At 43.2% G+C, this 23,724-nt stretch overlaps 1 protein-coding gene across 3 annotated transcripts in view; it reads right to left on the bottom strand.

The window, feature by feature from the left end:
* Positions 1 to 23,724, bottom strand: part of ogdha (oxoglutarate (alpha-ketoglutarate) dehydrogenase a (lipoamide)) — a 129,307-nt gene that overhangs the window by 66,291 nt on the left and 39,292 nt on the right. For 2 of the 3 annotated variants that reach the window (XM_034171371.1, XM_034171372.1), the window contains exons 3-4: positions 15,742 to 15,933; positions 9,229 to 9,331 (exon numbers count right to left, since the gene is read on the bottom strand). In XM_034171371.1, coding sequence (XP_034027262.1) covers positions 9,229 to 9,331; positions 15,742 to 15,933 — 295 coding nt within the window. Of the gene's footprint in view, positions 1 to 9,228; positions 9,332 to 9,694; positions 9,789 to 15,741; positions 15,934 to 23,724 lie in introns of all 3 variants that reach the window. The other variant, XM_034171373.1, reaches the window with a different exon arrangement.

Below are 23,724 nucleotides of genomic sequence, written 5' to 3'. Positions count from 1 at the left end.
TGAGTATTCCATTAACTTTAACTAGTAATGACTTCATGACTTTCTTTGCTAACAAAATTTTAATTTTATTTTGCGGTGGTTTGAATCATATTTGTCTAATAGATTACAATTTGTTCATGTAAATGGGGAATCTTCTTCACAGACTAAAGTTAATTATGGAGTTCCACAAGGTTCTGTGCTAGGACCAATTTTATTTACTTTATACATGCTTCCCTTAGGCAGTATTATTAGACGGTATTGCTTAAATTTTCATTGTTACGCAGATGATACCCAGCTTTATCTATCCATGAAGCCAGAGGACACACACCAATTAGCTAAACTGCAGGATTGTCTTACAGACATAAAGACATGGATGACCTCTAATTTCCTGCTTTTAAACTCAGATAAAACTGAAGTTATTGTACTTGGCCCCACAAATCTTAGAAACATGGTGTCTAACCAGATCCTTACTCTGGATGGCATTACCCTGACCTCTAGTAATACTGTGAGAAATCTTGGAGTCATTTTTGATCAGGATATGTCATTCAAAGCGCATATTAAACAAATATGTAGGACTGCTTTTTTGCATTTACGCAATATCTCTAAAATCAGAAAGGTCTTGTCTCAGAGTGATGCTGAAAAACTAATTCATGCATTTATTTCCTCTAGGCTGGACTATTGTAATTCATTATTATCAGGTTGTCCTAAAAGTTCCCTAAAAAGCCTTCAGTTAATTCAAAATGCTGCAGCTAGAGTACTGACGGGGACTAGAAGGAGAGAGCATATCTCACCCATATTGGCCTCTCTTCATTGGCTTCCTGTTAATTCTAGAATAGAATTTAAAATTCTTCTTCTTACTTATAAGGTTTTGAATAATCAGGTCCCATCTTATCTTAGGGACCTCGTAGTACCATATCACCCCAATAGAGCGCTTCGCTCTCAGACTGCAGGCTTACTTGTAGTTCCTAGGGTTTGTAAGAGTAGAATGGGAGGCAGAGCCTTCAGCTTTCAGGCTCCTCTCCTGTGGAACCAGCTCCCAATTCAGATCAGGGAGACAGACACCCTCTCTACTTTTAAGATTAGGCTTAAAACTTTCCTTTTTGCTAAAGCTTATAGTTAGGGCTGGATCAGGTGACCCTGAACCATCCCTTAGTTATGCTGCTATAGACGTAGACTGCTGGGGGGTTCCCATGATGCACTGTTTCTTTCTCTTTTTGCTCTGTATGCACCACTCTGCATTTAATCATTAGTGATCGATCTCTGCTCCCCTCCACAGCATGTCTTTTTCCTGGTTCTCTCCCTCAGCCCCAACCAGTCCCAGCAGAAGACTGCCCCTCCCTGAGCCTGGTTCTGCTGGAGGTTTCTTCCTGTTAAAAGGGAGTTTTTCCTTCCCACTGTAGCCAAGTGCTTGCTCACAGGGGGTCGTTTTGACCGTTGGGGTTTTACATAATTATTGTATGGCCTTGCCTTACAATATAAAGCGCCTTGGGGCAACTGTTTGTTGTGATTTGGCGCTATATAAAAAAATTGATTGATTGATTGATTATATAAATTAAATAAATTGAAATTGTTTGCCTCTTAGTTTCGCAGTTTTTTCCTGTATAAACAACAAAACTCAAACAGTTATTAAAAAAAACAACAAAAAAGCAGATTTCATTTGGTTTTACATAGTATCATGTCTTCTATTTTTCATGTTTAAGAAGAGATTAAGTCCAGTAAAGTCAAATCAGGAATAGGTTTAAAAAAATTACTAGTTATGCTGCGTAACCATGACAATGACATTCTGGACAGTTGGGACCACCCCCCGCAGCTCTCTGGAATTTGAGAGGCCCTTTGGACGGGGTAAAAACTGATATTTCTATAATCATCCTTTGGCAAAAAAGGAACTCACTCTGATCACCACTAAAGGTTTCTTTACTCTCTTTAGTTCCTCCATCGACCTTTATGGAACCGTGAACAAATGAGCATCGCCCGCTAACGTATCGCTCGTAATTAGCTTTGGACGGGAGTTTTCAAACAGAGGTAATTTGTGTCAGCACAACACTCACTCACACCCAAATATTTGCTTGAGTCAAGATTCAGAGTTTTGTCTCAAAAGCCCAACATTTTATGAACTGAAAAGAAAATGTTTTTATCTGAAACATGCAGTTCAGACGAACTGTGGCCACTTTATATATAAAAAGGTACAAACCAAACCTGTGTGGGTCAGTTCACAGCACGTGTGTCAGATCACTGCGGACAAAACAGCACAGCAGCTACAAGCTAATGAAGCTACACAGGCTAAAAGAGACAGACAAAAAAAAACACAATCCTAAAGACTAATTGGTCAATCTGTCAGCGTCCACACCCTCAGCTTCCTCACCGAGTTTGCCGCAAACAGAAAGGATGCCTAAAAGTGTTGATTTGTGTCCTTTGCTATGTTTTTGCTCAAGACATCAATTTGCCTCCAAAAAAAGAGAGAAAACTGTAAAAACCTTACAGATTTAAATTAAACAGTTTGCCATCTAAAAAAAAGCCTAATCATTCTAATTTTTTACAATACTGATAAAAATATATATTTGTACTGTCAGTAATGTCCAAGTGATTGTAGTGCATTGGATTTTCAAGTTTTAGTTTAGACGCCAACATTAATTCAAAAATCTCACAATACAAACTGTAAATGTGTCAGTTGCTGATAAAAACAACAACAAAACGTTAGAATAATAAAAATCTGACCACATAAATTACAGGTCAAATTTAAGAGTCAAACCTGGAAAAAAAAGGACTCAATCCCAGACACCAAAAACATTTAAGATCTTTTAATTATTTAAACTTATTATAGCCCAATTTGTTAAAAGGATTACAGAGGTTTCTTTATACTTTGAAATGGACACAAATAGAGTTAAAAAAAATCCACAATAATTTTTAAAAGTTAATAAAAATACATTTTATTATAATTATATATGTAACTGCTAAGTTCCATTTAGACCGAACTTATTTATTGGATCTAAGCTGAAGCCAACATGGTGGAACGCTGTGGTGGATCCAGCCAACAGGACAAAGCGGCGCGTCCACGACATCTGTAACACGTCCGATGATAATGCATGTCATGTTTGTCAGGTGTAACTAAGCAGCAGACTACGTGCGAGCTCCTGCAGACCTGCTGAAGGTCAGCTTCAGGCTTTGCAGCACTGCGCAGTGACACACCAGCGTGTTCATTGTTCGTACCTCCTACCGTTAGGATTCGCAGCCTCTCCTTGCACACAGTCAGGTCTGGGAGTGGCGCCAGCAGGGGGCAGCAAAGGGAGAGATACCCAGATAACATTAGTGACCAATGACCCTCTAAAACCCAATACCCACAGCCATGACTACACAACTACCACAACCAAGGTCAGGCCTGACATCTCAGAGCCTCTACCACCTGATCCCAGAGTCACAAAACAGGACCGCCAATTTGTACTCGTGTGGTAGAGAAAGTGGGATGGAGACCAGAACATGCTGGGTGCGAGCTCCTGGGTGCCTAAAACACAATCCACACCAAAACCGGCCCACACAGAGACACCCAGGGGGTTTCCCAGACAGGCGGGGAGACCGAGACTAGGACTAGAGCCAAACATTCAGGGGTTAAAACAGAACCATGACACCTCCGCAAGTACAGCTCACAGAAGGAGAACTTTGTTCTTGCAGTTTCTCTCTACAGTCAGCTGGTTATGTCGCACAAACTGTGTTTGCCCATCATGAGAAGACTGTGATTCTGTGGACTCATTTCTATCTGGACTGAAGACTCCTTTGTTTTCTTATTAGCAGACACTGATTTAGTGGTTTTGATTTGTATTTTTTTTGCACTTCTTTCTGTATTATCAGTTCTTTCATTAGGGACTTTTATATATTCTTGTAATATATTTTTTTTAGCATTTATTATTTTATTATTTGAGTTTATTTTGTTTAATGCTTTGACTCCTGGGAAAGTCTTATTTAAACAGTAATTATAACTATTAGTGACTGTGTGATTTTTTTTTTTTTGGCATATAGGTCACATCGGACTATGTGTTGCAGTACTTCCCAAACTCCATCCATCCATTTTCTTCCGCTTTATTGGGAGTCGGGTTGCGGGGGCAGCAGCTCAAGCAAAGCCGCCCAGACCTCCCGATCCACACACACCTCCCCCAGCTCCTCCGGGGGAACCCCAAAGCGTTCCCAAGCCAGCCGAGAGACGTAGTCCCTCCAGCGTGTCCTGGGTCTTCCCCGGGGTCTCCTCCTGATGGGACGTACTCGGAACACATCTCCAGCGAGGCGTCCAGGGGGCATCTGGAAAAGATGCCCGAGCCACCTCAACTGGCTCCTTTCGATGTGAAGGAGCAGCAGCTCGACTCCGAGCTCCTCCTGAATGACCGAGCTCCTCACCCTATCTCTAAGGGAGCGCCCAGCCACCCTGCGGAGGAAATTCATCTCGGCCGCTCATACTCGCGATCTCGTTCTTTCGGTCATGAGCCAAATCTCATGACCATAGGTGAGGATCGGAATGTAGATCGATCGGTAAATGGAGAGCTTTGCCCCCCTGCTCAGCTCTCTCTTCACCACGACGGTCCGATACAGCGACCACATCACTGCAGATGCTGCACCGATCCGTCTATCGATCTCACACTCCATCCGTCCCTTTCACAATGGAAAATATGGTACTGACCTCCATACCACAAACTGCATGAGCACAAACTATAGATTTGGAGTTCAGCCAAATTTACTGTGCATTGTCACAATCGGTCCCAGTCATCACCAGCAGATCTCAGGGTCCAGGTGCACACACTTTACTCTTCAATGGTTAAGTCCAGGCACCCTGGTTAAGCATGTCGACACAGAAAAGGAGGCAGGGCCAAACATGACCCACAAATCAGCTGCTGTCTGACAAACCATCACATCAAGAAACACAATGTTTCATATGTTTTGTTTTTAAGGCACTTTGCCATTACTAGAGCAGCTGTCTGGTGTGAAAAAGGAGTTCTTTCCAGGAGTCTAAAACTGCCATAGATGTCAGATTCTGACGTTTGATGCCTTCTGCTGAAGGCTCTAACTGCTGCCTGTAACCAAAGTGGACGGCAGCAAGGTGTTTGTGTCATATCAGCTGGATGTAGAGAGAAAAAAGAAACGTGATGACACAGCACTGTCCTGAACAGTTCAGAGATTTTATTTTCAACTTTAAGTGCTCAGTGTGGTCTCTCTCTCTCACACACAGACACACACACACACACACACACACACACACACACACACACACACACACACAAAAAGAGGAGCACTCTGGAAAGATGTAAAGTTCGTCGCTGACTGGCGATCCATTTTGTGAATGTATTTGCCAGCCTTCAATTAAGGTGAAATTGGCAACTAACTAACTAAACCCAAAGTATCACTGCTCTCAAAGGAAAAAAAAAAAAAAAAAAACAGTGGAAATTATGTATGACTGCTTGTATGAAGATGCGCGTGGGCTTAACCGCTTAGCGCCCAGATTGGCATTTTGGCAACAAGTTATTTGTTACACAATTCACTGTGATCAGGAGTGGCACGGTGGTTTAGTGGTTAGCACTGGTGCTGCCCTTTCTGTGTGGAAGTTTGCATGTTTCCTCATGTCAGCGTGGGTTTCCTCCCACAGTCACAACCATGTCTATTTATGGTCTGCTCCTTTCTCTGCCCCTGAGCAAGGCAGCGTCTCTACAGCTGGAGTTGGTCCCCGGGTGCCGGACTGTGGCTGCCTACTGCCCCTAGTGGTTAGATTGTGTCTAACTGTATTTAGGACGGTTTAAATGCAGAGGACAAGTTTCGTTGTATGGATATATGTGCAATGACAAAGTTTCTATTCTATTCTAAAAATACACCCAGAAGTTTTGCAACGAGTTGGTCAACTTTGATATGAAATGACAAATCTGCTCCAAGACTCAATTACATTTTGACAACACTGATGCTAATTAAACAAGCAATGTCCAAAACAAGACTTAGCATTTATAAAATCCTGTCCTACAGCATGGAATCAGTTTGAAAACTAGATCAACATACATCTATTCATGATTCTGTCTCCCAGGCCAGTCACAACAGCTAGTTAACATGTAGCTAGCTAACTAACCAACTCAGTGGGCTGACTTTAGTAACTGCAGTGACAATGTTAGATATCAATAAGATCCACATTTACAACCAAGAGACATCACTCCATCAGCAAACCAACCTCGGCTGTATCACAGCACCATAGCAACGTGACAGAGGATCAAAGCAGACCAGGTGTGCTAAGCTAAAGCTAATTAGCTGTTAGTGAAGCAAGGAGATGACAGCGGTAAGTGAGACCATAGAGACACAGCGATAAAAAGAGCCAGTTTTTATGTATGCTGCTGACAATTAATTCATCCAAATCTGTGCCATTTTCATGTTTGTGTCTTTAAGAAGTTTGTTTCTTTAACCTACAAATCCCCATAATCCCCTTCAGACAGTTATATTTTTAAAGCTACAAACAGACGACAGTGAAACGCCACTTTGTCTGTTCTTTATGCTGCTCAGAACATTTATCCAGCGTTAGCCTGTCTGAAGCCGGTTTCTACCCACAAAGTTCCTGAATTTGAGACAGACCTCATCTCCATGACACTGTCAGCAGGTCCGGTCAGAGCATTTTGTTCCCTTAAGCTGGTCTGTAACCTCAGTGTCTCTACAGCGATCAGGCCTCAAAAGCCAATCAGAAGCCAGCCAGCAGCTGCTCAAGATGACGTCAGAACACCTCAAAACAGAAGCTGAACTTCCAGAAACTAAAAGCCAAAAAGCCACAGCTTAAAAGCACAGCCAAGTATGTCGACTAAAGCTACAAGCGGGGGTTTCTACAGTCACTCAAAAAACTCCTACCATCATGCCGCTGGACTGCAGCAGCCAGCGCCTACAGCGGCAACGTGCCTACTGACTGTGCCAGCCAACGCTTACGACAGTAACATCATACCTTTTGACTGTGCCAGCCAATGCCTATGGCAGTACCACCGTGCTGTTTGACTGTGCCAGCTAAGGCCTATGGTAGTAACCAGCCATTTCCTAGCTTTGTGCTATGGCAGCAACATGCCGTTTGCTAGCTAAGGCCCACGGCAGCAACATGCCGTTTGCTAGCTAAGGCCCACGGCAGCAACATGCCGTTTGCTAGCTAAGGCCCACGGCAGCAACATGCCGTTTGCTAGCTAAGGCCTACGGCAATAATGCGCTATAGAACCTTGGGGGAGGTGATGGTCTAGTGGTTAAGGTGTTGGGCTTGAGACCAGAAGATCCTCGGTTCAAATCCCCACCTGACTGGAAAATCACTAAGGGCCCTTGGGCAAGGTCTTTAATCCCCGATGGCTCCCGGTGTGTAGGGAGCGCCTTGCATGGCAGCACCCTGACATTGGGGTGAATGTGAGGCATAACTGTAAAGCACTTTGAGCATCTGATGCAGATAGAAAAGCGCTATATAAATGCAGTCCACTTAACCTCGTGACTGGCACTCATAGTTTGGACGTTTGCGCTAATAAATATGTAAAGACTTTTTCTTAGGGCTGTGAAATGAACATTGTGAAATCCGAGGAAAATTTGCGGGGGGGGGGGTACAGCTCCCCAGGAGCCGGGGTCTAGGGCCCTGTGGGGCCCCAGAATTACATTTTTTGTCTAATCATACTTTTTCAGCATCTCCTGGAAGAACAAATCTCAATTAGTGGATATTTAAATGATCCTACATTCAACCTTTCATTTGACCTGTCAATAATGATGTTGAAATAACAGAATATGACGTGGAAGTAGGACCTGGAATGATTTTCCTTTTAATTGTAAACCAAATTATACATTACCTCAGAACAATTAAACTACACGAAATTTATGAAGACTGAAAAGACTGTTACAGCATTTCAAAAACCACAGCTAAAGCTTGTAGAATATTTGGAAATTCACGGTAAAATATCAATAACATACCTTATAGTAAAAAGTCACATATTCTTGTGTAAATTCATGCAGCCTAAATCCATTCAAAGCCACAATGTCTTTTTTACAATGAAAGAAAGTCTAGATTAGTGAAAAAAAGTCACATAATCTTGTCTAAAATCCTGTTTGAACAGCAGAATGTTTATTTTCCAGGGAGAGAAAAATTCTTACCGTGTTTTCCTGAGAGGTCACAGTTCACTTTTCCCGTTTCTTTTATCTTTCAGGTGTGTTGATGAAGCCAGCGACGATTCCACGGATTCTTGTCCTTATAAGACTTTTTCAAACAGTCTTTCTCACCATCTTCTCTCTGTGCGACGTCGCTCCGTGGCACAGACATGCTGCACAAATCTTGAGAGCTCTAAAAGTTTGGGATGTCCACATGCTAAGTTTAGCTTAAGCGTCGCATAGGAGCCACACAGCGTCGCCGCAGCAACCAACCAGTCCTGCTTTACGACAACTGTCGTAACAGCTACGCTTTGAGTGGCATTTTTCCTCCAAGAAACTCCGTAGATCAGAGGAAACTGACTTGTATCTAACACACAGATCAGTGTCTGCGGACTTATAAAACTTACACTTTGTCGTAAAAAAAGAGAACGTTGCGCGATAAGCATTTTAAAAAGTCAGTGATGTTCACGATTAAAGAGTACATCACTAACACCACCCCCCCCATGATGAAATCCGCGAAGTTTTCACAGCCCTGTTTTCTGTATTTCGGTTTGATGGGGGAAAGAACATCTTGGCTAATGGTGATGTGACATGTTGATCAGAATACCTGTGACCAATAAGATAAATGGCAGAGTGCCATCGTTCCTTAAAGGTTAATCAAAGAGTTAAAAGGATTAATGGAAAATAGGATCATGATTAACAGTGATCGGAGGCACACTTCCCATGACTCAACCTCCACCCCAAAAAAAACTTTCAGAAAAGTCTCCAGTGTCCGAATGTTCCAGAGACAAGGAAATACTTACTTTTCTAAGTCACAAAGTCTCCTATCTTTAAATTAAAGTCTTAATCCGAATCCTGAAACATTAACCGTCTCAAGGTTCCTGGAGCTTGGTGGGAAGTTACCAAGTGTGTTTGGTAAAAGGAAAAGTTGGACAAACATTCAGAGTACACAAGAAGTTTCTCAAAACTTTCCAAGTGTACAAGAAGGTTTGAGTTCAAAACTAAGTTCCAAAAGCAGTCTTCAACCTTCCCCAGTAAAGCTTTAAATCCTAGAACCACAGAGCCAGAGACTGAGGCAGAGCAGGAGGACACAGAGCGGGGACAGAGGAGATCTGGTTGCTTTCTGAGGGTTGAGCTCCTCACCCAGCTTGTCAGAGGAGGTGATAATGTCAGTGGGGACACACGAGTCCAGATCAGCGTCCATGATGCCAAGGGGGTCCAACTGGGCCACATGGTGCCCTCGGATCTACAGGAGGTGACAACAATGCAGAGCCCACCCGGGACAGGAGGAAGAGGGGATGGAGGAGTGAACGAGACCGAGCGAAATGAAGATGGTGAATGACAGGCAACAAAAAGAAGCGGCCGAAAGAGAAGGAATGAAGGGAAAGAGGGCGAAGGGAAAGATCCAGAAAGTCAGAAAACACAGGAGAGCACGAGAGAAAAAAGATTAAGAGACAGAACAGAGACGAAGCAAGTGTTTGGACAGAAAGGTAAGATGTTAGAAGAGCAGAGAGAGGAGGAGAAGAAGAAGAACAGGGAGGGTGGGAGGGAAAAACAACGTTAGCGCCACAGGCAGGAAGTTCTTTTTGTTCTCTTCTGGCGTTCTCACCAACGTGATGGAAGCCGGCATTGACCGGAGCATCATCAAAATTGACACAGCTGATTCCCAGAGGATCCAACTGGGCAATGTGATGCCCCGTCACCTAAACACACACATCAGGTTATCGACAAACATCATCGGCTAACCGCGACAGAGTTTCTCAACCTTCTTCACCCGCTTCACCGCGGGTTTACCTCCGAGCTTACAGCCACGAATCAAACCCTCCATAACCCACTGACAAAGGCACTCATGATTAGCCCGCGTATGATGTCACTCTGTGCCAAAGGCATTTTGGCGCCACAACTTCAAGGCTGAGAAACTCTGGAGCACGTTGACCCAAACATTTACATAAAATTTGAACTTCTTCAGTTTAATTACACACACAGAACCAGTCAAACTCTGGACAATTTTCAACCCATTCAATTATTAAACATTAGATGCATTGATAAGCTAAACGAGAGATAGTCCTCAGTCCCATTTTCTTGCTCATATTTGTTATAAAAAGCCTATGTTCCCATACTGGTCAGATGACGGAGTCTGAGTCTGTCACATGGATTAGAATACGGTGTGATTACTATTTCATGGAACCACATATTTGGATTTGATTGTTCCTATTCCGTCTCTACACTGATCCTAACATTTCACTTTTATAACAACTGATTGTGTCTTAATATAAACAAAAATGAAGTTTGACAGGGTGAAGCTGCACTAAAAGTACCACTCTCAGTTCTCAGGAACACTGACCGTGGTTTAAATTTTATTCTTATTGAATTATAAAATGTGAAAGCCAATAATGGGGGGCCTCCACAGTCAGAGCAGGAAGAACAGAGAACTTGTGTATTTATGTAGAAAGTGTACTGTATATTTTTTTCCTAATAAGACAAGCGATATACCAAAAGAAAAGCATATATTAAGAAACGCAAGTCGGTGATTTTTTTTTGTTTGTGTAAAATGAAGTATTAGAAAATTAATCTGTCACACCTTAAATAGTTAAACAGTGCTCACAAAGCATACAGCATGTAAAGTTCAAGCTTTTGCACCCATGAAGTATTCACAGCACTTCAGTTTTGCCACATTTTGTTGCGTTACAGCCTTATTCCAAAATGGATACAATTCATTATTTTTTCATCAAATGTCTACACACAATACCCCATAATGACAATGTGAAAAAAAACTTTTGAGATTTTTGCAAATTTATTTAAAAAAATAAATAATTAAGAAATCACATGTCCATATCTATTCACAGCCTTTGCCATGAAGCTCAGAATTGAGCTCAGGTACCTCCTGTTTCCACTGATCATCCTTGAGATGTTTCTGCAGCTTAACTGGAGTCCACCTGCAGTCAATTCAGTTGATTGGACATGATTTGGAAAGGCACACACCTGTCTACATATAAGGTCCCACAGTTGACAGTCAGAGAACAAACCAAGCATGAAGTCAAAGGAACTGTCTGTAGACCTCTGAGACAGGATTGTCTGGAGGCACAAATCTGGGGAAGGGTACAGAAATATTTCTGCTGCTTTGAAGGTGCCAATGAGCACAGTGGCCTCTATCATATGTAAATGGAAGAAGTTCAGATCCACCAGGACTCTTCCTAGAGCTGGTCACGCGTCTAAACTGAGCGATTCGGGAGAAGGACCTTAGTCAGGGAGGTGACCAAGAACCTGATGGTCACTCTGTCAGAGCTCCAGCATTCCTCTGTGGAGAGAGGAGAACCTTCCAGAAGGACAACCATCTCTGCAGCAATCCACCAATCAGGCCTGTATGGCAGAGTGGCCAGACAGAAGCCACTCCTTAGTAAAAGGCACATGGCGGCCCACCTGGAGTTTGACAAAAGGCACCTGAAGTACTCTCAGACCATGAGAAACAAAATTATCTGGTCTGATGAGACAAAGATTGAACTCTTTGGCATCATGTTTGGAGGAAACCAGGCACCATCCCTACAGGGAAGCATGGTGGTGGCAGCATCATGCTGTGGGGATGTTTTTCAGCAGCAGGAACTGGGAGACTAGTCAGGATTGAGGGAAAGATGAATGCAGCCAAGTACATAGACATCCTGGATGAAAACCTGCTCCAGAGTACTCTTGACCTGAGACTGGGCGATGGTTCATCTTTCAGGAGGACAATGACCCTAAACACACAGCCAAGATATCAAAGGAGTGGCTTCAGGACAACTCTGTGAATGTCCTTGAGTGGTCCAGCCAGAGTCCAGACTTGAATCCGACTGAACATCTCTGGAGAGATGTGAAAATGTCTGTGCACCGACGCTCCCCATCCAACCTGATGGAGCTTGAGAGCTGCTGCAAAGAGGAATGGACCAAACTGTCCAAAGATAGGTGCACCAAGCTTGTGGCATCATATTCAAGAAGACTTGAGGCTGTAATTGCTGCCAAAGGTGCATCAACAAAGTACTGAGCACAGCACTAGTGCAAGGTCCCTTAGTGGGGTCTGGGAGCATGCCCCCAGGAAATTTGAAAGAAATGGTGCAATTTAGTGCATTCTGAGAGCCCTTTGGCCAGTTTTTCTTGTTTTAAAACACAGTGGTATTTAACTTTTATACTGGAACAAAAATATGGCTCAAGTCTTGATTTCATTAAAATATTTTTACTATCTTGTATGTATTGTCTGTAATTAAGTTTCCACAAATGGACTGACTGCCACGTTAAAGTCATTTAAAACCAGGGCTGTGAAATGAAAATTCTGAAATCCAAGGAAAATTTGCAGGGGGTCTGGGGGCCGTAGCCCTGTGGGGCCCCAGAAACCAAATAAATTTTTTTATCTAATGATACATTTTCAGCATTTCCTGGAAGAAAAAAAAAATCTCAAAATGAGTGCATATTTAAATGATCCTAGATTCAACCTTTCATTTGAACTGTCAATGATCATGATGAAATAACAGAATACGACGTGGGAGTAGGACCTGGAATAATTTTCCTTTTAATTGTAAACCAAATTATGCATTAACCACAGCTAAAGCTTGGAGAATATTTTGAAAATCATGGTAAAATATTAACAACATACATTATTGTTAAAAAAAGTCACATATTCTTGTGTAAATTCCTGTAAATCCACTCAAAGTCACAGTGTCTTTTTCCCATGAAAAAAAGTCTACATTAATAAAAACTTTACATTCTTGTGCAAATTCATGTAAATCCATTCAAAGCCACAATCTTTTTTTCCAAAGAAAGTCTAGATTAATCAAAGAAAAGTCACAATCTTGTCTAAAATCCTGTTTGAACAGCACGTTTATTTCCAGAGAGAAAAATTCTTATCGTGTTTAATGAGGGCACAGCTCGTTTTTCCTGTTCTTTCAGGTGTGCTGATGAAGCCAATGACAATTCCACAAATTCTTGTTCTTAGACTTTTTCAAACCATTTTTCTCGCCATCTTCTCTGTCTGATTTCACGTCGTGACATAGACATGCTGCAAAATTCTTATTTTAAAAACCTGAGAGCTCTAAAAGTTGCAAAGTCCACATGGTAAATGCTTAAGCGTCTCGCAAGAGCCACACAGCGTCACCGCAGCAACCAACCAGTCCCACTTTACGACAACTAACGTAACAGGCAGAATTGGGGGGCATTTATCCTCCATGAAGATCAGTGTCCGCGGACTTATAAAACGTGCACGATGTCGAAAAAGAAAGAACGCTTTGCGATAGACATTTTAAAAAAATCAGTGATGCTCACAATTACAGAGTACAACAACCCCCGCCCCCAATGAAATCTGTGAAATTTCATGGATCTGCAGTTTTCACAGCCCTGTAAACTGATGCAACAGTTTAAATCATATAACCTCAAAATAAATAAACAATGTAACTTCAAAATAATAATGATAAAATAATCATTTTAATGTTCATCAAGTCCATATTTTTTTCACCAAGCAAAGTCAATGGGAGAAGGCCTGTTTGCTGTTTTGACAGGCTGCCTGAACATGCAGATGGATTTCTTACATTGAAAAAAAGTCAGAATGTGTTATTTTCAGAAGATAATGGACTTTTTTCTAACATATCAGCATCATGAGAACTTTGGGAGGAGCTCTGTGACACCGGCTGGCGATCGAGAAAGATTTGTGCCCAACGTCTTCGATAGGAGTGAACTTTATGTATTTAATCTTGGAAATAATTCTACAAGCAGGTGAGTGCCCTATTCAGTTTTCTTCCCTCTTTTGTACTTAGTTCTTGTCACTGGAGCTGGTAGGCTTTATTTTTACTTTACTTTGAGAGAGTGTCTTGATGTGTGCAAGTCTGTTCTGTAACGACACAGCACGCACAGTGTCACGCATCTCTCCGTTGTTTTTCAGGCTATCTGATCACAAAGATGTATTTCTTAGATTTTTCACAGTTATATCGATGACAACAATTATAAGCATGCACAAAGCTGAGCCTCTAGCAGAGACTAGTTTTAATTGGCTGTGTTCATAATAAACGTACACTAAGTTTTCTCACAGTAGAAAGCAGCTGCTGCTGATTTTACCATGAATGCATAAAAATGAATAGTTATCACTTAAAAATGGGTCATCATAACATGACATAACATTAATGGAAACTCTGAAATTAATCTGTGGTGCCTTTCTTAACATTAGTTACATTACAGTCTAGCGAGCACTGGGACATTTTCCTCAAAGCTACATAAACGCTGTAAGAAACACTCAGAAATTATATGATTTCAGGCGACATGTGGTGGCCAAGTAGCAGTAGCCAAATGGTGTGCTTGGTTTCAGTGAGGAAGGTTCCGGGTTCAAACCCCAGCCCTGCCACCTTTCTCCATGTAATGGGGAGTCAAATTAATAAGGGCATCCCGCGTAAAACTTGTGCCAAATCAACATGCAGATCCACCTTGGATCTTCTGTGCCGACCGTGAGTGACAAACAAGGGAGCAGCTGAAAGGACTTACTTTTATGCCCTTTAAAACATAGAAGAAAGGAAATAATGCATGCCGCTATTCAGCGTCAAAATCGACTTCCGCTCTGTTGTTTTCTTCTTAAAAGCCTCCCTGTTCCGCCACAGGGGCTGCAGCATTGTTCTTAGCCTCGGATCTGCTCGATCCTGCGGCAGACAGCATCGACTGAAATGGCTGTGCACCAACCTACGTGATGCTCTGTGCCGGTGTATCCCTTCTCTGGGCGAACCAGTAAGCGTAGCGCCCTGTACATTGGGATGTTTTTCTAGCTGCCCCTCATAGACTACATGGGCTGTGGTCACCGCCACGATGAAACAAAAAATACAGCGATCGCCCTGTGATCATCGGGCTTCGTGTAATGCTTGTGCTTTATGATTTTGTCGTCTGGTTGCATGCCATCAGAGTCCCACCAATTTTTGTGTTAAAACATTGCGAGATGACACCGTGACGCCTGGGTTGAACCCTGCAGTTTTATATGACAAACGTAACATCGAAACATATTTGGACAGAAATCCATTTACAGACAGAGGTTTTGCAGCCCTGTGCTGTCTGTTAACGCTTTGGGCTTTGTACAGTTTGAGATTTCAAAGTTCCCCATGATGCCATCACCTTTGTGTCTTCTTTTTCTTTTATTTGTCCAGCTTCATTCAATGAGCCTGTAAACACAGATATCACTAACAGCTAGCAGTGCTAACTGCTTCAAAGACTCGTGGCCACAGCCATCCCCCTGAGATCGTTAACCCAATGTCACTTCTTTTCCAAGCCTTCATTGTGATGAAGCAATGGTAAAAGGACTGCATTTATATAGTGCTTTTCCATCTGCATCAGACGCTCAAAGCGCTTTAAAATTATGCCTCACATTCACCCTGATGTCAGGATGCTGCCATACAAGGCGCTCACTACACACTGGGAGCAATAGGGGATTAAAGGCCTTGCCAAAGGGCCCTTAGTGATTTTCCAGTCAGGCGGGGATTTGAACCAAGGATCTTCTGGTCTCAAGCCAGACACCTTAACCACTAGACCATCACTTCCCTGGATGTTGAAGCAATGTATTCTGGGTTGACTTTTCCTATACGCAGTCGAGAGAATTACCACTGTTGCCCCCTGTAGGTCATCACAAAGACTAGTAATGAATGCAAATGCAACGTGTGTGTGTACCTGGTAGGCTCTGATGAGGGACTGGACGGCCAAATGATCTTCCACCAACTTCTCCACATTGGACTCAGCTCCGACCAAAGACGAAACCTGGGGGGCGATAAGACCCGCCTCCACCGACAGACCCAGAGGAGACTGGTAGGCCAACCCGGGAGGAGCTCCGGCATTGGCATTCCGAAAAAATACATCCCACGACTGGAAAAGAGAGGAAGAAAATGAACACGGGGAAGGCAAAATGAAAAAGTAAAATTCTAACGTCAAATTAAGTTCAACAGGTGTGAGACGAAAAAGACCAAACTGCACACAGAAGTGAAACTGCAGCGCAAAACTGCTCCTTCATAGTTTATTTATTTAAAGTTACATAAACAGACTTATTATATGGCCTAGTTCAAAATAATGCAGCCTAACTGCTGATTTGCATTGCATTTGTCATGAACAACCCATTATTTTATTTAGCACCATCCTGATTTATCAACATTCAGAGTTTTGTCTCAAAAGCCCAACATTTTATGAACTGAAAAGAAAATATGTCCCCCCCCCCCCCCCCGCCCACTCATTTCCTCAATTCGGATGACGGACTGTTTCAAAGTTTAGCGTACATAAACAATCAAATGTATATGTGCGGTTGTTTTAATTCCCATGTTTACCATTATTATGTTCAACTAGTAATAATTGTGGATTAATTGCTGTATATTTGTCTGAGGGTGTGAAATGAATTGCCCTTTAGGGATCAATAAAGTTGTCTGAATCTGATCTTTCCTTCTTGTGTGCAGTTGTAAAAGTATGTTTGTGATAGATTTAACATCTCGTTATAATCATTCAGATGAGCTGCGCTCTGATGCGGTGCACTGATGCAACCACTCACTGTTTACCTATTTACTCATCTTGATGAGCTGCACATAGTGTTGGCAAGTAGATCGCGCAACATTCACTACCACTTTACGTTTGTTGCATGACATTTATGCGTGAAGGATTTTTTTGAGCATTTCAAAATTCTCTTTGCACAACTACAAGCGCTGGCGCCCCTCTCACGTTCAGTCTCCACTCGTTAATGAGTTTACTCTCCTGCACAATACAGTGCGTGCATAAAAGACACTGCTCTGCTCCTAATGTAGATTTTGAGATAATGGAAGAGTTTTTAACCATGGAGTCCCTGAAAGGAAAGAAGTGGGGAGAGGACTTACAGTGAGGAAAATAAGTATTTGAACACCCTGCGGTTTTGCAAGTTCTCCCACTTAGAAATCATGGAGGGGTCTGAAATTTTCATCTTAGGTGCATGTCCACTGTGAGAGACATAATCTAAAAAATAAATAAATCAATAAAAAATAAAAAATCCGGAAATCACAATGTATGATTTTTTTTTTTTTATAATTTATTTGTATGTTACTGCTGCAAATAAGTATTTGATCACCTACCAATCAGCAAGAATTCTGTCTCACACAGACCTGTTAATTTTTCTTTAAGAAGCCCTCTTATTCTGCACTCTTTACCTGTATTAATTGCACCTGTTTGAACTTGTTACCTGTATAAAAGACACCTGTTCACACACTCAATCAATCACACTCCATCCTGTCCACCATAGCCAAGACCAAAGAGCTGTAAGGACACCAGGGACAAAACTGTAGACCTGCACAAGGCTGGGATGGACTACAGGACAACAGACAAGCAGCTTGGTAGAAGACAACAACTGTTATGATTATTTATTAGAAGGTGGAAGAAACAAGATGACTGTCAATCTCCCTCGGTCTGGGATTCCATGCAAGATCTCACTTTGTGGGGTAAGGATGCTTCTGAGAAAGCTCAGAAACTACAGGAGGACCTGGTTCAATGACCTGAAGAGAGCTGGGACCACAGTCACAAAGTTTACATTAGTAACACATGATGCTGTCATGGTTTAAATCCTGCAGGGCAGCAAGGTCCCCCTGCTCAAGCCAGCACATGTCCAGGCCCCTTTGAAGTTCACCAGTGACCATCTGGATGATCCAGAGGAGGCACGGGAGAAGGTCATGTGGTCAGATGAGACCAGAATAGAGCTTTTTGGAATCAACTCCACTTACCGTGTTTAAAGGATGAGAACAACACCAAGAAAACCATCCCAACCGTGAAGCATGGGGGTGGAAACATAATCTGGAGGTGCTCTTCTGCAAAGGGGACAGGACAACTGCACCGTATTGAAGGGAGGATGGATGGGGTCATGTATTGCGACATTTTGGCAAACAACCTCCTTCCCTCAGTAAGAGCATTGAAGATGGGTCATGGCTGGGTCTTCAGCATGACAATGACCCCAAACACACAGCCAGGGCAACTAAGGAGGGGCTCCGTAAGAAGCATTTCAAGGTCCTGGAGTGGCCTGGCCAGTCTCCAGACCTGAACTAATAGAAAATCTTTGGAGGGAGCTGAAACTCAAACCTGAAAGATCTAGAGAAGATCTGTATGGAGGAGTGGACCAAAATCCCTGCTGCAGTGTGTGCAAACCTGGTGAAAAACTATAGGACACGTATGACCTCTGTATTTGCAAACAAAGGCTACTGTACCAAACACTGATTTTCACAGGTGTTCAAATACTTATTTGCAGCAGTAACATACAAATAAATTATTTAAAAAAAAATCATACATTGTGATTTCCGGATTTTTTTTTTAGATTATGTCTTTCACAGTGGACATGCACCTAAGATGAAAATTTCAGACCCCTCTATGATTTATAAGTGGGAGAACTTGCAAAACCACAGGGTGTTCAAATACTTATTTTCCTCACTGTATATGACAAGGTGTCTGCTGAGAATGAGCGAATGAAGCTACCTTGGAGTAAACGTGCCAACTGATGTCACCACGGAAGGATTGCCAAATTTAACTGGAAAAAAACGTCAGGCTGCTGAAAAAAATCCAGGATAAGTGAAAGAGGTTAAACCCTGATCAAGTTGTTATTTTCCTTCACTGCATCATTCATCAGGAATCTCTGTGTGAGTCTGTATTGCAGCTTAATCATGTGGCAATCCGGCGGTAAAACCTGTGAACTTTATACATGCAAGAGGACTCCAGAACCCCTCAGTTCATACGTTCCTAGAGGAAACCCATGCAGATCACCAGGACTTACTTTAACACTCTCATGTCGCTGGTTAAGTTTGGGCAAAGTGTTTCAAAGAGTGTGGGAGCTCAAGAGGAGATTAACTCCTTTTGAAGTTAGCGGGGAAATCCGATGAATTCACTGAGCTGAGTGACAAGAACTGGCTTTGTGACTTTGCTTTTGCTGTGGCACATACTTTCCCACATGAATGAGCTGAACGCGAAGCTATAGGGGAAAGATCAGCTTGTGCAAGACACGTACACAAATGTGAAAGCCTTCAAATCCAAGCTGACTTTATTCTCCAGACAAATTTCAAACAAGTCTTTCACTCATTTTCCCACACTAGCTACACAGAAAGAGGCCAACTGAAACACGGAGAAGTACAGCAAATCACTGGACAACCTGCACAGAGAATTCTGCTGTTGGTTCTCTGACTTTGAAAAAAATTGACAAGTCACTTCAGCTGGTGTCTTGTCCTGCCACACGACCCTGAAACAGCACCGCATGACCTGCAATTGGAACTGATCACTCTTCAGTCTGACGCCATCTTAAAGGAGAAGTTTCACTCTCTAAAACTGAAGACTTTTATGCTTCACTTAAAGCCAAGTTTCCAAACCTCCGGAGGATGGCACAGAAGATGCTGGTGTTGTTTGGCTCGACCTATTTATGTGAGGAGACGTTCAGCATCATGAACATTTAATTAATTTAATTAGCTTATAATGCGTCAAATCACAGCAAAAGCCATCGCAAGGCGACTTACATGAAACGATACAAGATCAAATTTAAATATATAATTAAAAATGAATTTTAAAAAGTCAAATACATAATTAAAAGCAGAAGTAAAAGAATAAAACAGATAAATAAAAAACTATTCATAAGAAAGAGAATAAAAATGCAGGGGTGGAAATACATTTTTTAACCTACTTGCACTGGTGCTAGTAACAAAAAAATTACTTGCACCAAAAATAGTTACTTGCACAACCAAAAGTCAGTCTTATATCAACCTTAAAACTCCTCCTCTGATGTGTCAGACTCTTCCTCTCTGGGGAGAGCAGCAGCAGTGGCAGCAGACAGTTTTTTCACGTGTGCGCGCGAACTAATCATCCGTAAATATAATTTTATTAACTACACAGATGTATAATAAAACAAATGGTGACTGGTTTATAACACAATGATGACAGAGTTTGAGGGGAGAGAGAGCGAGGAACCGCAGCGGCAGCCAGTTTTTTTTTTTCTTTTCTTTTCTTTGTTTACATGTGCGCACGTGAACGGAACAGGAGGTCCTCAAACTGGAGCTCCTGCAGCTCCAGTTATTTGCTACAGCAGCAAATTATGAAACTCTCCGAATTGGGAACGTCTCATGAGGATGTTGTGAACCCAGTGATGATGCCCCTGGCGACTTTTGTCAGCTTTCCACAACAAATAGAGCACAGCAACTTGCTCCGTGTGTGAGAGTCATAAAACGCAGGGAAGATGAAGACAACACACTGGAAATTGTTTTTTTTTCCTTATTTATTCCTTTATTGGTTCATTCTACTGGTGGTTATAGTTGATAAAACTTGGATAAAGTTACTTGCACCAGTGCTAGTGGAGTATAAAATTACGTGAATCTTTCAAATAATACGTGCACAAACTAGCACATGCACGTACTAATTCGACCCCTGAAAATGGGTTTTCAGTCTTGACTTAAAAATGTCCACGGACACTGACTGCCTCACGGTTACAGGAAGACTGTTCCACAGGGTGGGTGAATGATGAGAAAAGGCTCTTTGACCTGCTGACTTCTTTACCCCGGGAACACAGAGAAGTCCCACATCCTGCGACCGCAAAGCCCGGGCCGGCACGTAACGTTCCACCAGTTCAGCCAGATAAGATGGTACCAGTCCATAAACTTTATAAGTCAATATCAAACGTACCGTGAGAGTCTGCTGGGAACGACTGGCGGAACCCTCTGTCAGCGAAGTCTTCAACTCCCACCTCAGGGAAAGCTTCTCCCAGATCCCTGGGGGAGGTTGGAGACATGGAGTCCGAGTGGACCATGTTCTCCACCTCCATTGTCGATGCAGCTGCTCGTAGCTGTGGTCGCAAGTTCTCTGGTGCCTGTCGCGGCGGCAATCCCCGCACCCGGTGGTGAACCCCTGAAGTAAGGGATGCCATCAAGCTGAAGAAGGAGTCCTACTTATCTTTGTTGGTAGGTGGGACCCCAGAGGCAGCTGACAGGTACCGGCAGGCCAAGCGTGCCGCAGCCCATGCGGTCGCAGAGGCAAAAACCTGGGTCTGGGAGAAGTTTGGGGAGGCTATGGAGGAGGACTATCGGTCGGCCCTTTGTCACCAGTTCTGTTCATTATTTTTATGGACAGAATTTCTAGGCGCAGCCAGGGTGTAGAGGGGGTCTGGTTTGGGAACCACAGAATCTCGTCTCTGCTGTTTGCGGACGATGTGGTTCTGTTGGCTTCGTCAAATCAGGACCTTCAGCGTGCACTGGGGCGGATTGCAGCCGAGTGTGAAGTATCCGGGATGAAAATCAGCACCTCCAAATCCGAGGCCATGGTTCTCGACCGGAAAAAGGTGCTTTGCCCTCTTCAGGTCGGTGGAGTGTCCTTGCCTCAAGTGGAGGAGTTTAAGTATCTCGGGGTCTTGTTCACGAGTGAGGGACGGATGGAGCGTGAGATCGATAGATGGATCTGTGCAGCATCTGCAGTGATGCGGTCGCTGTATCGGACCGTCGTGGTGAAGAGAGCCGAGTAGGGGGGCAAAGCTCTCGATTTATCGATCGATCTACATTCCGATCCTCACCTATGGTCATGAGATTTGGCTCATGACCGAAAGAACGAGATCCGAGATGAGTTTCCTCCGCAAGGTGGCTGGGCGCTCCCTTAGAGATAGGGTGAGGAGCTCAGTCACTCGGGAGGAGCTCGGAGTCGAGCTGCTGCTCCTCCATGTCGAAAGGAGTCAGTTGAGGTGGCTCGGGCATCTTTTCCGGATGCCCCCTGGACGCCTCGCTGGAGAGGTGTTCCGGGCACGTCCCACTGGGAGGAGGCCCTGGGGAAGACCCAGGACACGCTGGAGGGACAACATCTCTCGGCTGGCTTGGGAACGCCTTGGGGTTCCCCCGGAGGAGCTGGGGGAGGTGTGTGTGGATCGGGAGGTCTGGGCGTTTTGCTTGAGCTGCTGCCCCGCGACCCGACTCCGGATAAAGCGGAAGAAAATGGATGGATGGACAGATATGACGTCAACCTGGCAAGGGCACTTCCAGTAATCCCCAAAATGATTCTCCAACCTATCGAGCAAAATATGATGATCCACGGTATCAAACGCAGCACTGAGATCTAACAACACCAAAACCGTAGTAGTGGCTGAGTCCATTGCTCGCAGAAGATCATTCACTACTTTAGTGAGCGCTGTCTCTGTGGAGTGATATTTCCTAAAAGCAGACTGCAGCGACTCAAAAAGATCATTCTCAGTGAGGTGGTCTACGAGCTGCCGTGAAACCACCTTTTCTAAAATTTTGGAACAGAATGATAGATTTGATACCGGCCTGTAATTTTTCAATACACTAGGGTCAAGATTAGATTTCTTAAGTAATGGTGTAATCACTGCAGATTTAAAACATTTCAGAACAGATCCAGAGGTTAATGACAGACTGATCATTTCCCATGGCCCAAGAGTGGGCCACAGATCCTTAAACAATTTTGTTGGTATGGGATCAAACAAACAGGTTGGGCTTTTTGTAGACACCATGAGTTTCATCAGCATGCCTAATGAAATATTATTAAATTCTGTAAATCTAGGTAACACCTCAATGGTAGCGCCCACCTCCATAGCAAGGCTTAATGGTTGGGGCAAGGCGTGCTGAGATATGCTCAGCCTAATATCTTCTATTTTCTTCTCGAAATAATCCAAGAAATCCTGCACTGAAAAGGGAGAACGACTAACAGGTGGCTGCCTGTGAATAATAAAGGCTACCGTGTCAAACAAAAACTTTGAGTTATGTTTGTTTTTACTGATCAAATCAGCGTAAAAGGCCCGCTTTGTGGACAGTAGTGCATGCTTATAATCTAAAATAGCATCCCACTACACAAAGCGGAACACCTCCAATTTAGAACAACGCCGTTTCCGTTCCTCTAGTCTTCTGCCTGAGGTCACACAAGTAACCACTGAACCAAGGTGACTGTGCATTAGGAGGGCGTGGCTTTAAAAGAGGAGGCGCAAAATTATCAAGTGTCATTTTAAGTGCTAAATTTAAACTATCCTCAAGGCTGTCTACGGATTTAGCATTCTCCAGACTCAAAGCTAAAATATCAGGCAGTCTAGACGCCATAGTAGTAGACAAAGTTGTTGATCCACTAAACGTGGCAGCGTAAATGTAAACCTGATAAATGAATGGTCTGAGACTGTAGAGGCGAGAGGCAAGATGTCGATATTTGTGACAGCAAACCCACGTGCAAGAACCAGATCCAGGGTATCAAGGTCCACCTGGCTTCTAGCTTGCCTCTACTGGTGGTTGGCTCTCACTGTGGTATTGTATCACTTCCTGTTCCGGAGCACAGCAGTGTTTTGCTGTATCTGTTAGCTGTTTAATCTGCGCAGTTAGATTGATCTAGTTAACTAGAAAACGATTTGTTTCACAGTGTAATCTTCATGTGCCTTAACTAAAGCACTCCCTCTGCTGAATCACCTCTAAATTATTTACACATTATTCACTTTGTGTGTTTTAGGAATCCGCTAGCTTAGCGCAGCTACTAGCTCTTAGCCGGTTTAGCATGGCAGCTTCTCCTGTCTCTCCCGCACTTTTCTGCTCTGGGTGTGAAATGTTTAGTTATTCCTCGGCCTCCTTTAGCAGTAATGGTACTTGTAATAAGTGTAGCTTATTCGTAGCTTTGGAGGCCAGGCTGGGCGAATTGGAGACTCAGCTCCGCACC

This window comes from Thalassophryne amazonica, chromosome 5 (assembly GCF_902500255.1).
Source record: "Thalassophryne amazonica chromosome 5, fThaAma1.1, whole genome shotgun sequence".
NCBI lineage: Eukaryota > Metazoa > Chordata > Actinopteri > Batrachoidiformes > Batrachoididae > Thalassophryne > Thalassophryne amazonica.
This window is presented reverse-complemented; position numbering and strand designations above follow the sequence as displayed.